General features: G+C 35.8%; 2 protein-coding genes across 2 annotated transcripts; one reads left to right on the top strand and one right to left on the bottom strand.

Annotated features, from left to right (window-relative positions):
- Positions 1–856: 856 nt before the first annotated feature.
- Positions 857–1,771, top strand: LOC119836171 (retinol dehydrogenase 13-like). Its single transcript, XM_038361427.1, has one exon. The coding sequence runs from the start codon at positions 857–859 to the stop codon at positions 1,769–1,771; it is 915 nt and encodes a 304-aa protein (XP_038217355.1).
- Positions 1,772–5,093: 3,322 nt separating this feature from the next.
- Positions 5,094–10,214, bottom strand: LOC119836254 (gustatory receptor for sugar taste 43a-like). Its single transcript, XM_038361534.1, has 10 exons — positions 10,173–10,214; positions 9,488–9,602; positions 8,931–9,124; positions 8,620–8,767; positions 8,181–8,336; positions 7,653–7,796; positions 6,981–7,166; positions 6,175–6,284; positions 5,699–5,860; positions 5,094–5,156 (listed from the first exon to the last, which is right to left on the bottom strand). Exons 1-10 carry the CDS (start codon positions 10,212–10,214, stop codon positions 5,094–5,096), a joined length of 1,320 nt encoding a protein of 439 aa, XP_038217462.1.
- Between the last annotated feature and the right edge of the window lie 3,873 nt (positions 10,215–14,087).

Raw genomic sequence — 14,087 nt, 5'->3', positions numbered from 1 at the left:
TGTCTATTAAAATTCAGTGTAAAAAGAAATATACTACTTTAGAATGGAACATTTTTTAGTTTGTGGCGTGTTGATTTGTTAATCTCTGGAATTACTGAATCGTTTTTAAAAATATTTAAGTATAATTTCGTATAATTTTACATTTATGGACTCACCCAAAATCTGTATTAAAATTATATTATATTAGCTAGTTTGTAGCTGGGTAGACAGACATATTTTTGTAAGCTTTTCAATTTTTTACTGGTATTCTTCAAATCCAAGAGACGACATATCCAATAAAATATTAATCATACAAATCCATTCAGCCATTCTTTAGCTATATGTTGCGTAACTAACACCACTTTTGTTACGTACATTTGTGCATCAGATACTTTAATTTGATACAAAGCATGTCATCTTACAAATTATGAGATGATATAAAAATATCTAATATAAAGGCGGACTTTATAATAAACAAAATATCAAAAGGCCTTGCCACTAGGTCCAAATCTCTCCTAAACAACGAAAAAAAAGACGTAAAATAAAAAGAAATATAACAAACTGGAAAGCAAAATCAAGACAATTATTGTATGTCTTAATTCATTGTCATGCAAATAACATTAATATGCTACCGTACCTCCATTAGTATGAGAAAAAATATCTTCATTAATTGATTATCTTAGCTATAGAAATCTATCTGGCATCATCCGAATGTCTTTATCTAAATCTCGGACACAAAAAATAATATATAAGCTCTCAAAATTGCCCAACCCACCATTTCCAGTTGCAATTTGTTTGTACAGACATGATCATAGAAATCATTCAGTTCATTCTATTCATTACGATATATCGAGCGTATCTAAAATGTAACTACGCTATGTGTTATTCAACCAAGAAGCTTCGAGAAAAGACCGTCCTAATAACGGGGGGTACGGCTGGTCTCGGCTTAGAGATAGCCAAGGATCTTGCGGTGAGGGAAGCCAGAGTGATCATAGCATGTCCCTTTGAAGACGAGGGGGAAGCAGCGAAGAAGGAAATTCTGAAATATTCTAGAAACTCAGAAGTTATATACAGACATCTAGATCTTTCGTCGCTAGCATCTATACGACAATTTGCGTGCGATATATTAGAAAAAGAAAGTAGACTGGATATCCTCGTTAACAACGCGGGAGTGTGTATGGTGGATGACCATCTAACGAGCGACGGTATGAGTTATGCGATGCAAGTGAATTATTATGGGCACTTCCTATTAACCCTTCTATTACTGCCGTTATTGAAGAAGACAGGAACCGATGGTGGTCCCGCGAGGATTATCAACATGTCATCCCTCTCACATAGAAGAGCAAGCACGAATATCGACAATTACAATGCGATTAGCCACTGGTCGACCACCTACTTCAATAGCAAGCTCAGTCTAGTTCTATTCACGCGTGAGTTAAAGCGAAGGTTGAAGACATTTAACGTAGTTATCAATTGTGCGGACCCTGGCATCGTATCGACTGGAATTTATAACCATACAAAGAACGTATTTGCGCAAATTTTTATATACATCATGTTACTGTTTGCGAGGAGTCCTCTAGAAGGTGCTCAGACGGCCATTTTTCTGGCTGTTGATGACGCTGGGTTGGCGACTGGAAAGTATTTCGCTAATTGTAAGCAGAAAGATGCTAGCCGCAAAGCATTTGATGAATCTGTTGCAATGAGACTTTGGAATCAATCTGTGAAACTTGTGCGGTTAACTAACGAAGAATTAAGTGCAATATTTGAGGTGAAAAAGTATTTGTTTCGATAATAATTCACATATAAGTAGATAAGTAAGGAAAGGTTGTGTGTAAAATATGTGCTTTAACTGCGTTTAGTATCTCACTAAAATAGGTGTGTTATTTATTTAATATATTTATTTGTGTTTGTCTGTGGAATTATAGCTTTAAATAGTGTAGATAATGAGTTGACATCGAATAATAAAATTGAGCTGGTTGTGGGTTTGGTTGAGTAGAAGCAGACTCAACTACATTTAACTCGCATTAGGACTAGTGTCGGGAATGATGTGTAGCCAACAGTAATTGAGTATAACATGCATTCGAAGACTATACGTTGTAAGAGATCTATGAAAATAGCTTAATATGTGTACCCTACATGAAGATGTGTATCCATACAGGTTCATTTAAATAGTCGTGCGACTAGCGCACGTATGTGAAAATATCGCACTATATACCTTGACATTCGCGTATTCGCGTTTAGAGCGGTTTTATGTAAGCAAGGGACACGAATAGCGAACATGGACAGATACACGTCTTACGAATGTGTGTACGAATAATTATCGATTAACAACACGAATGTAACGCGAATGTGTAATTGCACCATGTGATGACACAATGCATATCGTAAAAAAGAATCAATGTTTATTTAAATAAAACAAAGATATAAATTATGCCGAGGAGAAAAAAAAAACCAGTTAATCATCAATTAGAGAGTGTAATAAAAAACCGCTGAGCTGTTTTTCCTAATATGCAAATATTATTGTGTATTTACAAGATAAATATTTAAAATAATGCCAGTTCTCATAGGTTAAAAGTCAAGGCGCAAAGAACATTATTTAATTGAAAATAATGATGTGCAAGTTCCGTTCCAGTGTATGTCTTAATATTGGGTAATCTAATTAATAAATATTATAAAAACAATTTTGTTTGATTGCATTCTTTCCTACAAAAAGTCAGCTTAATCACTTGGGAGTACCACTCCAGATAAGGCCAATTGGTTGAGAGCTATCGTAGTTATCAAGGAACGAAGTCAAAAAAGGAAAACCGTAATGTAACTTCCTTCGTTTTTAGGGCCGTCGGTTATAAAGAATCTCAGAAACAACTGGACTGATTTTGGAATTCTTTCACGTGTAGATAACACAATGTTTTTCGTGAGTGACATAATATGTATTTTGCTTTTTTATTGCCTAGTGACTAGACTATTCAATAAAATTGTAGCTTGTTTTTATTCTATAGGAATATTAAAGAAAGTCGTTACACAACTTTTTATTCAACACCACAACGGATATCAATTTTATTTGTTTTTTATTGGATTCATATCCACTTGGACTACAATATTAAATTTTATTATAATAATTAAAAATAGACTATGAAAAACATTTCACACTTTTATTAAACATTAAATTGCTACCGAAAATAAAAACATACAAAAGATATGCTGCTTTAGAACAGAAGCATAATTCTATAATCTGTATATACGCATATACACGCATCGCATATTACTGTGATTTTATGATAATACCAACATGAAACTGATTGTAGTTTTCAGCTATTTGTACTAGAGGATAAAGTCTCCATCAATAAATAGGACCTACAAAGCGAGCTTACGGTGTTTTAATATTTTGATTGTAAAACGATGTTTGATTGATGTCAAAGTATCAAAGTACGTTCGTGTGTTTTTGTGTCTGTGTTTTCGCATCGCAGCTAAGCGATTTTATCTGATGATTTGTGTCTGGAAAGCAAGAGAAGAATTTCCTTTGAAAACGCAGGGGTTTCGTGGACATGAAGGTGCTACAGTACAGTATTATGTTATCTGTGGTACTACTAAAACAGCGGTCCTCCTGGTCATAAATATTAATAATTTTTGAAACAGGTCCAGTTTCGAGATTATTGCGTTCAAACAAAAAAACTTTTCCTCTTTACATTATTAGTATAGATTAATCTAAGTTATTTATTACTTAGTTGCAAGTGTTCAAGTTGTCTTAACAGCCAGTAAAACGGAAAACTTTTCTAAGACTTTTATTATTATAATTTTCTTAAGTCTATTATTTAAAAAATAACAAATTATCATTAATTTTTCTTCCACGTCCACGTGGCACAGTGAAGCAGGTAGGGTTTGTCTTCTAATCTCAAAGGCCCTACCCACCCTTTTAACACCCTACCCATTCCACTACCTTTATCTCATCGTAAATCATTTCTTTATCCCCATATCCAAACTTATTGGCAGATTTAAAGGGACATTGCGTCTGCAAATATACATGGGCGGTGTAGGTCGGTTACTATTAGACGATCGGACCGATTTAATTTCCATAATATTCGGATATATCCATTTGTCATTAGAACATAGTATAGTACTATGTTATCTGTGGTAAAAGACAAAAATTTAAAAAATAACACATGATGAAAATAACACATGATATAGGGTATGGTACATTATTATCCAATAATCATCCTACTAATATTATAGATACGAAAGTTTGTTAGGATAGATGTATGTTTGTTACTCGTTCACACAAAAACTTCTGAACCGATGAATGAAAAATGAATGATGAATGCAATGAAATTTGGTGCATAGATAGCTGGACAACTGGAATAACACATAGGCAAGGCGAAAGTTTTATCCCGATGTTCCTATGGGATACAGACTTACACTGGTGACACCGCGGGGCGCAGCTAGTTATAACGAAATTCGTATACTCTTCAAAAAAACCCAATAAAATGTAATGGTGTCTGGATGACACTGTTCCCAGTGTTCACATTGCCTCAAAACATTGGATGACTCTATGAATTTAGTTTGAATTACGAATATACGATTCCTTTGAACTCCACTATGTTCCAATGGAAAATCATAGATCATATATATTTAGTAGAAGTATCAAATCTGTCAAACTGTTCTGACATAAACCAATTGAGATACAATTAAAGCAATTTTATTTTAGTAAACATGGGGCTCAACTCGCTTTTTCACGCCAACATAAAAAATGATAAGTCGTTACTTATAACTAAAAATGGTTGGAAAGATTTCATTATTTTTGGTTCGTTTATTTGGCGACGCATCAATTAAGATAATTACTAATAAAATAATTTAAAAACTTACTAAAATTTACGAATAACTATAAGTACACAAAATAGCCGTGGGCTCACTTTTACATACAGTATAAATAATATGTATTGGAACACAGAACTCTTACTTTTTTTGAAGTTGATTAAAATACAGTTATAAGAACATCGTGTCATAGTTAATATGTTATCTTACATTATGCTCAATTACTACTAATTAACAAAGTCGTATTGGTAAGCCCGTAAGCATAGTTCCATTTTTGATACGATTATCGCCGTCATGTAGTTGAGATCTTACGAATCGTATCTTTGAAACTGTATCAATATAACCAGGTAGGTTGTGACTGCACCAAAAACCTGAAACATGTTGAAATAAAAGAGTTATTTTTTGTACCAAAAAATTGAATTACATTTATGCTTAAAATGTAGGTAAAATAATATATTTTCATTCAAGTTGTGTTGGTTAGCATGTAAATTATTAAAAAGCTTGCTACAAAACATAATTTAAACACTCTATAGGCTTAACAAATAAAAAGGTCCTTTAGCGAGATTTACATTAACCTTAAAATATTAAAATTTTGCTAGTAATAACTGTGTGGGAAGTTGAAAATTTATGCTCTTCGTAAGCCGTGTCTATCTATCACTAGATTTGCTTTAAATGCCCTAGTGTTAAGGGCGACTTAGCCTAGCCTTATTATTTAACGCGCAGTGTAATGCGCGATCGATCGATCGCGAACGGGCGATCGTCCCAAAATATCCAAGTCCAAGGGTAATAAGAGACGGATTTCGGCATCAGCTGTGGCGTGGACATGTGAAATACCAGTTTCTTTGTTCTTTTGGGCCTAAAATTCGAGTTATTTTTACATTAAGCGCTAAGGAAATTATGTGATTAGGCTCACGGAAGCGACAAGCGGTCGTCCCAAAGTACACATGCCCATGGGTGAGTAGCAGACGGACTGCAGCATCAGCTGCCGCGCGAACAGGTCCAGTCGTGAGAGCAGGGTGCCGGTAGACGGTGTAGCGCGCATCAGGCGACATACCAGCTCCTCTGTTCTCTTACCCTGATACCGAGGAGAATCATCATAGGATTGTGGTGATAGATAGACCTTGAATATTATGATATTCTTTTAAATAATTATTCACACAGTTCTAAAGTAAATAAGAGAAGCCGTTTATAATATTGTAAATGTATTTTAGTTATAGTATTTAGAAATACTTACTGGTATAGAAGTCACGTTTTTTCTATTCGTCCTCTTTCGTCCAATAAACGACGAAATATATACAATTTTACATATATGTTTTTTTCAAATTCTTATTACTAAAAGACAAGTTATATTGGCCAGATTCTATCTACGCTTTAAAGGTTCGTAAATACCTCAGTGATGGTGTAGTGACAGGGCTCCACTACAACTAGCATCCTCAGCACGTGGGTCGCACACCAGAAAAAATGTAGTACCAAGAAGTGAATCCGGTGCGTCGATAATACTAAAAAAATTAAAGCCACAGTAATTTTTCTTTTTATGGTCCTCAAAAGGAAAAGATAGGAAGTACACTTATAGGGTCACTTTTTCGTCCGTCTGTCTGTTTGTGATCTATCGAGATCTTTATTCAGGAACGCATGGTTATGCTGAAATGCATGACAAATATTAAAGTCTTTTGTCCCTTGATTAAAGAACGATCTTCTAAGTCAATGCTATCTAAAGATACAACTGTTTTTGAGTCAAATTTTCGAATGGTTTGCGAAATGTCTAAGGGCTATTGATCCAGCATATGCGCTGTTAGCCGGTGCGTTTGGATCCATCCATGTTGTCCTCCTGATAATATACAAATTTAACAATATAAAATTATTACAAGCGGATTATTATGAGGGGCGTATTAATATAAGAGGTTAAATGAAGAGAAAAAAAAGGTGTGTGTGCGATTCACACACGATAGAAGTGAAACTTCAGTAAATCGACAAAAGAATGAGATGCATGTATATAAAATATAAAATAGTATGTATATTTCCGTCTCATTCTTTGCCGGCTTCATTCTACACATTTTTGTATTTGTGTCTCTTACCTGTCGTTTTTCCGTTGCATCAGGTTTGAAATCACAACGATTCTAAAGAAGTTTCACTTCAATAATCAAACAATTCAGGCTGATATATGTTCAATGATCACGGACATGTCAATTACTTACTGATCTCCATAATCATGAAGTACGGTGTTACAATCAAGTGCAGCAGCGTTGATATGAGGATTATTACGAGGGGAAGGCCGTAGCTCTGCTCTATCCTGTGCACGACCTCGCACAAGGTCCCGTGGAGAAGTGCAAGCCGGCGTATCGCCTCACATGGTCCCACCACGAGTTTGGGCCTTCCACTCACTGGAAGAACGAGAGACTTTATATAGATGATTAGGTAGAGTTTATAGTAATTATATTCATTTTTTTTCGCGTTTGAGTCGTTTCGATTTTTGTTTCAAAATAATTGTTATTGCTTGTTTTTGCTTAGAATTATAAGATATGTGATTTTTTAACAGTTGCGAATAAAAAATACTTACTTCTATTTTTATTTCTATTTCAATGTACAGAATTTGTCTTGTTTGATATATTTTTATTAGTAGAGATACCATAACAGTTGAAAATAAGTATTGTGGGAGTCGAGCACGCTTCGGCACGAATTGGGCAAGCTCGCACCGGAGAAGTACCACATCCCCACAGAAAACCGGCGTGAAATAGTGGCATGCCACTGTGTTTCGTACGATGAGTTTCTCCACTCAGGCCGGAGGCCCGTTTCCTTTTCCTCAACCGTCCCAGTCCATTCCTTCTTTCTATTTGTTAATCCTTTACTTTTCCCTTACACACACATACCTCCTTTCCGTATAATAACTTGATGTCCTTTGGTGGTGAGCGGTAGACAATCAACCAGTAAACTGATGTTATGAGCCCGATGCGACTCAGACGCCACGCGTATCGCAAATATATTTAAAGGCGATTGCTCCTGGATTTTTTCCACTGAAATATTGTTCCGTTCTAAAAATCGTCATACATTCTATAATGTGGGAGTCAAGCAAGCTTCGGCATGAATTAGGCCAGCTCGCACCGGGGTTGTACCACACACCCACAGTGGACCGGCGTGAAATAGTAACATGCTACTGTGTTTCTGAGTGAAGGAATCGGAGGCCTGTTTCCCTTTCATTACCCTTCCCAATGCATGTAAAAGCCAAAATAATAAAAGTGCTATATTTTCTCAATAAACCGTACCTTAAAAATACATCAAATTATTATTAAATATCTGTATACTTTTTTTGTATACAGTAGTTTTAAGATACTTATATATGCAGTATTATGTATTACAATGTGACCAACAAAAATATTAATAATTTAGTAAGTAAATACCAGGTAAATTAATATGCTTAGCAGTGAGCGCCAATGCATCATTGACAGCCCGGAAACGCGCGCGAACCGAAAGCGCGGTGAACGCGAACTGAAGTTCCAGGACTATTACCACGAACCACAGTAAGTAGAACCCGACGTAATTGGTCACCACGTCCCCTGGGAAGATCAGAATATATTGGGTCAACAACAAAAAATGGTCAGAACCTTTACAGAAAATTACCGATTTATTAATTCACTAGTGATCCTCCCGGCTTCGCCCGTGGTATATGTCTAAGTCACGCAGTGATAATGCAGATATGTAATGGGGAAAGAATTGTTTTAGTCTCTTGTTAGTAGTCTTTGTTTGAATACATTGCTCCTGCATTGCAGGTGATGTAACCAATAAGCTACGACACCTTTAGAACGATTACAAAAAATAGTATCCAAAAGTCACACTCACACTGTCTATCAAGTTTTCTTGCCTGTAGCGCGTAGAAGCAGAAGTCATCAGTAATGAGAATCGTGAAGAAGATCAGGACGGCCACTAGCATGGCGCAAAGCTTGCGCTCTGTAGCCCTGGAGTACTGCGCCCCTATACTTTCATCCACCTGTCGTAATAAGTCACTATAACATAAGATATATCTTAAGTGTCCATAAGGATAATACTATGCATGTACTAGGTATACTGATACTATTCTGGCTTCATTCTGAATTCATTACTCTGTGTGCCTATTGCACTCTCAGCAAATTATTATGGATATGAACACTTACCGCTGCCACACTATCCATGAAACTGATCATGCTGCGCATCCTCTTGGGCGCCTGGTACACCCCAGCGCCAGCCGTCACCGCCACAACCAGCACATCACATGTAGACACAAACTGGGACATCCGGGTTGACATTTTCACTGATAGCTCTAGGCCAACGTTGATTTCAGCGCATAGACCGCATACGGTGAAAATGACTGTATATAAATAAGAGTATTATGTTATATATAACAAGCAGTCCGCCCCGGCTTTGCCCGTGGTAAAAATATAGCCTATAGCCTACCTCAATAAATGGGCTATTTAATATTGAAATATTTTTCAATTCGGACTAGTAGATCCTGAGATTAGTGCATTCAAACAAAGAAACTCTTCAGCATTATAATATTAGTATAGATAAATATATAATAACAATTCCACCACATGTGACAGTTCATGTACGTAAAACTTTCTAACTATAAGTACCAATTAAATTATACAATTTCATACCAATTCATAGATGGCAATAATGTATTGAGTTTATTAAATAAAAATTATTTAAAAAATTGACCAAAACAACTCACCCAGGACTGTGATCAGAATATAGCTGTAGATGCACATCCCTTTCGAAATTCTGACCGTGAAGCCATTTCCTCGAGGCTCGAAGCGGAGCGGAGCCAGACCAAACAAACTGGATACCTAAATTTATAAGAAATCTTGATATATTCTCGTATTGTGGAGTTATCCGTTCAATTTGAAATATTAACGAATTTTCTCCACGGCTTACGATGGTACAGACTTATTGAATCAATTTTATTTTGTTAGTTATTGAAAGTTACATTTATTAAGAGATACTGGTTCCCGTATCTACGATGCACCGTGTACGCGGATTTAGTCAGGGTGGCCATTCGCGACTGAGAGTAGACGACTGCGCAAGATACATATTATAATGAACGAGTATACAGAAACACAAATCCTCCCACTCCCATCACACTAATAATGTGGGAGAGCATACGAACGGTTTCATTTGTGGTGCATCCCGATGTTATCCTGAAGGGCTACTACATCTTAGCACGAACGCATGGGCGAACTGAAGGTTCACTCTGGTAGCGACACGCTCAAGGGCGTCCCCCCTTGCCGACGATCACGAAACTCGGCTTGGGCTGTCGCATGAATGGCCTCTGGATTCCTCATTCCTCAACACGCCGGAAGGGCCTCTACGAAGAGAGGTTAAGCGAACAAATCGGGCTCAATTATATCCAAACCTACCCTGAGTATAAAGGCATGACCACCTCCAACGATGCAGTTCATAACGTTGTCTTCAGTGAAGGCCGAACTAACGGGCGGTGGCGTGTCACCATCTACTTCTTCAGCACCTGGAAACCAACGCAGCATAGTAACAGGTTGAATGCCTCTTTGGAACAATTCCAGTGGGGACTAAGTACATATGTAAAGAAAGACAGAAGTGCGTAATCCTACTATCCCATCCTACTTAATATTATAAATGCGAAAGTTTGTAAGGAAGTGTGTGCGTTTGTTGCTCTTTCACGCAAAAACTACTACCGATTGCAATGATATTTGGTACGTAGATAGCTGGACAATTGGAATAACATATAGGCAACTTTTTATCCCGATATTCCTACGTGATGCGGACTTACGCGGGTGAAACCGCGGGGAGTAGCTAGTTTATTTATATGCTAGATACTTTTATAAGGAGTCTAACTACTACCAGCGGCTTTTTTGCGTAGATCTTCAGTGCCCGTCTGCCCCACCACACTTATATCCACGCCAACTCGTAAGAGGCCGCGCTGGTAGCGCTTAAATCTCATCGTGCTAGCTTTAAGACTGTTAGTCCAAAATTCTTATTGTAAAAGACAAAGTTTGTATATATTTAAAACTGAAAGCGACAATTTTTACAATTCAATAGGAATTTAACAATGAATAACAAATATTTTGGTGGAAAGAAAGAAATTCAATTGTGTTGATGTCTGATGTCTCGCTCGAAAAAAACGTTTTGAACGGAATATTACAGTATGAAAAGTAATTAATAATATATGACGGGTGTATGACACACAACATGATACTATAACTGCAACGACAAACCATACATTACGATATTGACGTGCGCTGCTTTTACGCATTAGTAGATGCCGTCAGAGTACAGGACTTTGTCCGAAAATGTAACCTACCCAACCAATTAATTCATTAATCATTAATTTCACTTAAATTGTTTAGGGAAAATTCGCATTTCTTCCTATCACTAAACATGGTAAGTAAAAAAAGGGGATAAATATGAATATTTGACATCTAACGTAATTTCAATTTCATGTTATCCCCGGGGATATCCAAAAATCCGAAATATCCGATGATATCCTCATTTCCCTGCGACATATACATAGCAGCTGCTATAAACAATATCAATTAAAATTCGAACAATTAGCTACTACACTACCGTTAAACACAAAACTCAAACATTCATTTAACTAGACTCCCTTTAAGAACTCTTTTGAATCGTCATAATACAAATAAACAGAAATTTACCACCGGTGAAGTTTCATTTAAATCTGCCCTATGGCTCTGATTGATAGAGTGGCAAAAATACAAACGTCCCCACGAACATTCGCATTTATAATATTTATAATAAGCTGCAGGTAACAGCTAAACTTGTAAACAAATCAATCAATGATTATGATGTATCGTTAAATATTGATTCCCGTCATTTCAATTAAACTTCTCACATATAAAGTTGTAAAATTGAACGATAGTTCGATTGCTTGCACCTGTTGCAGGCTACAGTGGGTAAGTTTTATATACTTTTAATGTTTAGTCATAACAATATCATAAAAGGAATATTTTGTTTGTATTTAGAATCTAATAACGTACGAACAATTTGATTTATTGAATCTAATCTATATATGTGGAATCTAATATGTATGTTATATGAAGCACAAACTAATTTTATTAATAATTCAATAGTACCTACTATATATTTATGATTATATCTGATAGGTAAGGCAATTGAGTGTAATATATTGTTATATAAATATTTACAATATTTATTTATTGTACGTTATTATAGTGCTAAATTAAGATGGCGACTGACGATAAAATATACATATAATTATTAGCACAATTCGAATATCGAATTATGCTATTTCTATTTATTAAAAAATATTATATAAATAGATACAATTTGACACTATTACGTTTTAACTCAAAATTAATCGACAGGTTTTCAATATTAGTTTCCCACCAGCTTTCCGCCCGCGACTCTGCCTGCGTAGTAAATTAATGTTTCCATAGGAATGAAATGTTTCAACGCGGTATGCCATTGCGGCCTTTGTCATTATGTAGCCTCCTCTATCTCCAAGCAACAAAAAACATATTACCATCAAATCGCTCCGTTGCGACGTGAAAGAAAGACGAACAAACGAATACACATTCGCATTTTATTCTGATTTTACTACTTACTAATATAAACGTTATGTGATGTATTCGTGCTGTTGCCCTTTCATCCGAAAACTACTAAACGAATAATGATGATACTTGGCAGTTATGAAGCGTATCAGAATATCCGTGAGTCGGAACAACTTAGGATCTAGTTGAAAACCAGCACCAGGCCAACGCCTGGCACAAGCTGAACTAGATCCTTTTTGGGGGTACTGTGGGACACGCTATTGTTGTACTTTTTTGCTGTTATTATTTACTTTTGTTTTTATTATTATTTTTATGTCATCTGTGTTTTTGTGATTCGTGTCACATTGTCGCCAAATAAATGTTTTTTTCTTTCTTTCTTTCTTTCTTCTTATAAGCTATAGAAATACCTGTTATTAACTGCGGGTTCGCTGGTACAACCCCGTGACAACTAGTACGCATAATTTTTACCCGGACAAGTTGGGATTAAGGTTAAAAGGCAAATACAGAAAGTAAATTAGAGGATAGGTTAAGTTCATACTTTTACTCGTTAAATTTCAAAATCAAATTAAGTCAAAACACAGCTCTCAAATATACCCATCGAAAATGCTTTTTTTTATTTGAACGCTAAAAATATACTTATTATTATTTTTATTTAATTTCAAGTGACACGGACTGATTTTATTAGTAACAATTAATTCTTAAAAACTGTATTAATATATCATGTCTTAAATATGTCTACAGAAAAAAAGCATTCTTTTTAAACTAGTGCTCTCATGTGGTCCTATTTAAATTTAATCTAGTTCTGACAATTTGAAGGCGGCTTAGTTATTTTTTTTTAATTATTATCGATTATTACTAACCTTTTGTCATATATCGTGATTGAGTCTGATCAGCACCATCACGAACAATTATTATGTCCATTTGATATGATAATCGTTAAACGAATCTATACATGTAAATCACACTATCACACTAATATTATAAACTAGCTGCGCCCCGCGTTTTCACCCGCGTAGTATCCCGTAGAAATATCGGGATAAAAAGTTGCCTATATGTTATTCTAGTTGTCCAGCTGTCTACGTACTAAATGTCATTGCAATCGGTTCAGTAGTTTTTGCGTGAAAGAGCAACAAACACACACACACGTCCTTGCAAACTTTCGCATTTATAATATTAAGAAGGGAGTAGGAAGGTTGTGAAAGTTTGTTTGTTTGGATGTTTGTCCGTCAATCACGGTGAATGAATGATGGATATTTGGTATATAAAAAGGGTATGAGATGACTTAGGTGATAGGATACTTGTTATCCCGACTAAATGCTCCCTTGGGATAAAACAAGATTCTTAATATCCGGGAGGAGCCGGGACGAGCGTCTAATTATTATTGGATATGTTATGTTATTACATATATTTATTTGCTTTTTATGCAATATGAAACTCTGTGGAAGTTGAATATTTCACCATTAAAAACGGGTAAGCTCGCGCCGGGTATGGTACCACATCCCCGAAGAATACCGGCGTGAAATAGTAGCATACTAATGCTATTGTGTTTCGTACGGGAAGTGAGGGAACCGAAGGCCGATTTCCATTTCTTTATCCTTCCTATTCCATATCTTCATGTAATTTAGATATAATGTAAAAATTCGAAATGACGCGGAGCTAATGAAATTTGCATGCCCCTTGTGCCTAATGTGTTGACCGTGTTGTAATATCTGTTAACTTTTGTACACACATTATGCAAATAAAGAATTATTATTATTATTATTATTC

Source organism: Zerene cesonia, chromosome 23, assembly GCF_012273895.1.
Source record: "Zerene cesonia ecotype Mississippi chromosome 23, Zerene_cesonia_1.1, whole genome shotgun sequence".
NCBI classification, from domain to species: Eukaryota; Metazoa; Arthropoda; class Insecta; order Lepidoptera; family Pieridae; genus Zerene; species Zerene cesonia.
Note: the sequence above shows the minus strand (reverse complement) of the source record. Positions and strands in the feature narration are given on the sequence as shown.

Coding starts and splice junctions, on each gene's coding strand:
- LOC119836171 (XM_038361427.1), top strand. CDS start 857: ATGTGTTATTCAACCAAGAAGCTTCGAGAAAAGACCGTCCTAATAACG.
- LOC119836254 (XM_038361534.1), bottom strand. CDS start 10,214: ATGAACTGCATCGTTGGAGGTGGTCATGCCTTTATACTCAGG. Junction 9,603..10,172: donor GTCATGCCTTTATACTCAGG/GTAGGTTTGGAT, acceptor TTATAAATTTAG/GTATCCAGTTTGTTTGGTCT. Junction 8,337..8,619: donor AAGAAAACTTGATAGACAGT/GTGAGTGTGACT, acceptor TGATCTTCCCAG/GGGACGTGGTGACCAATTAC.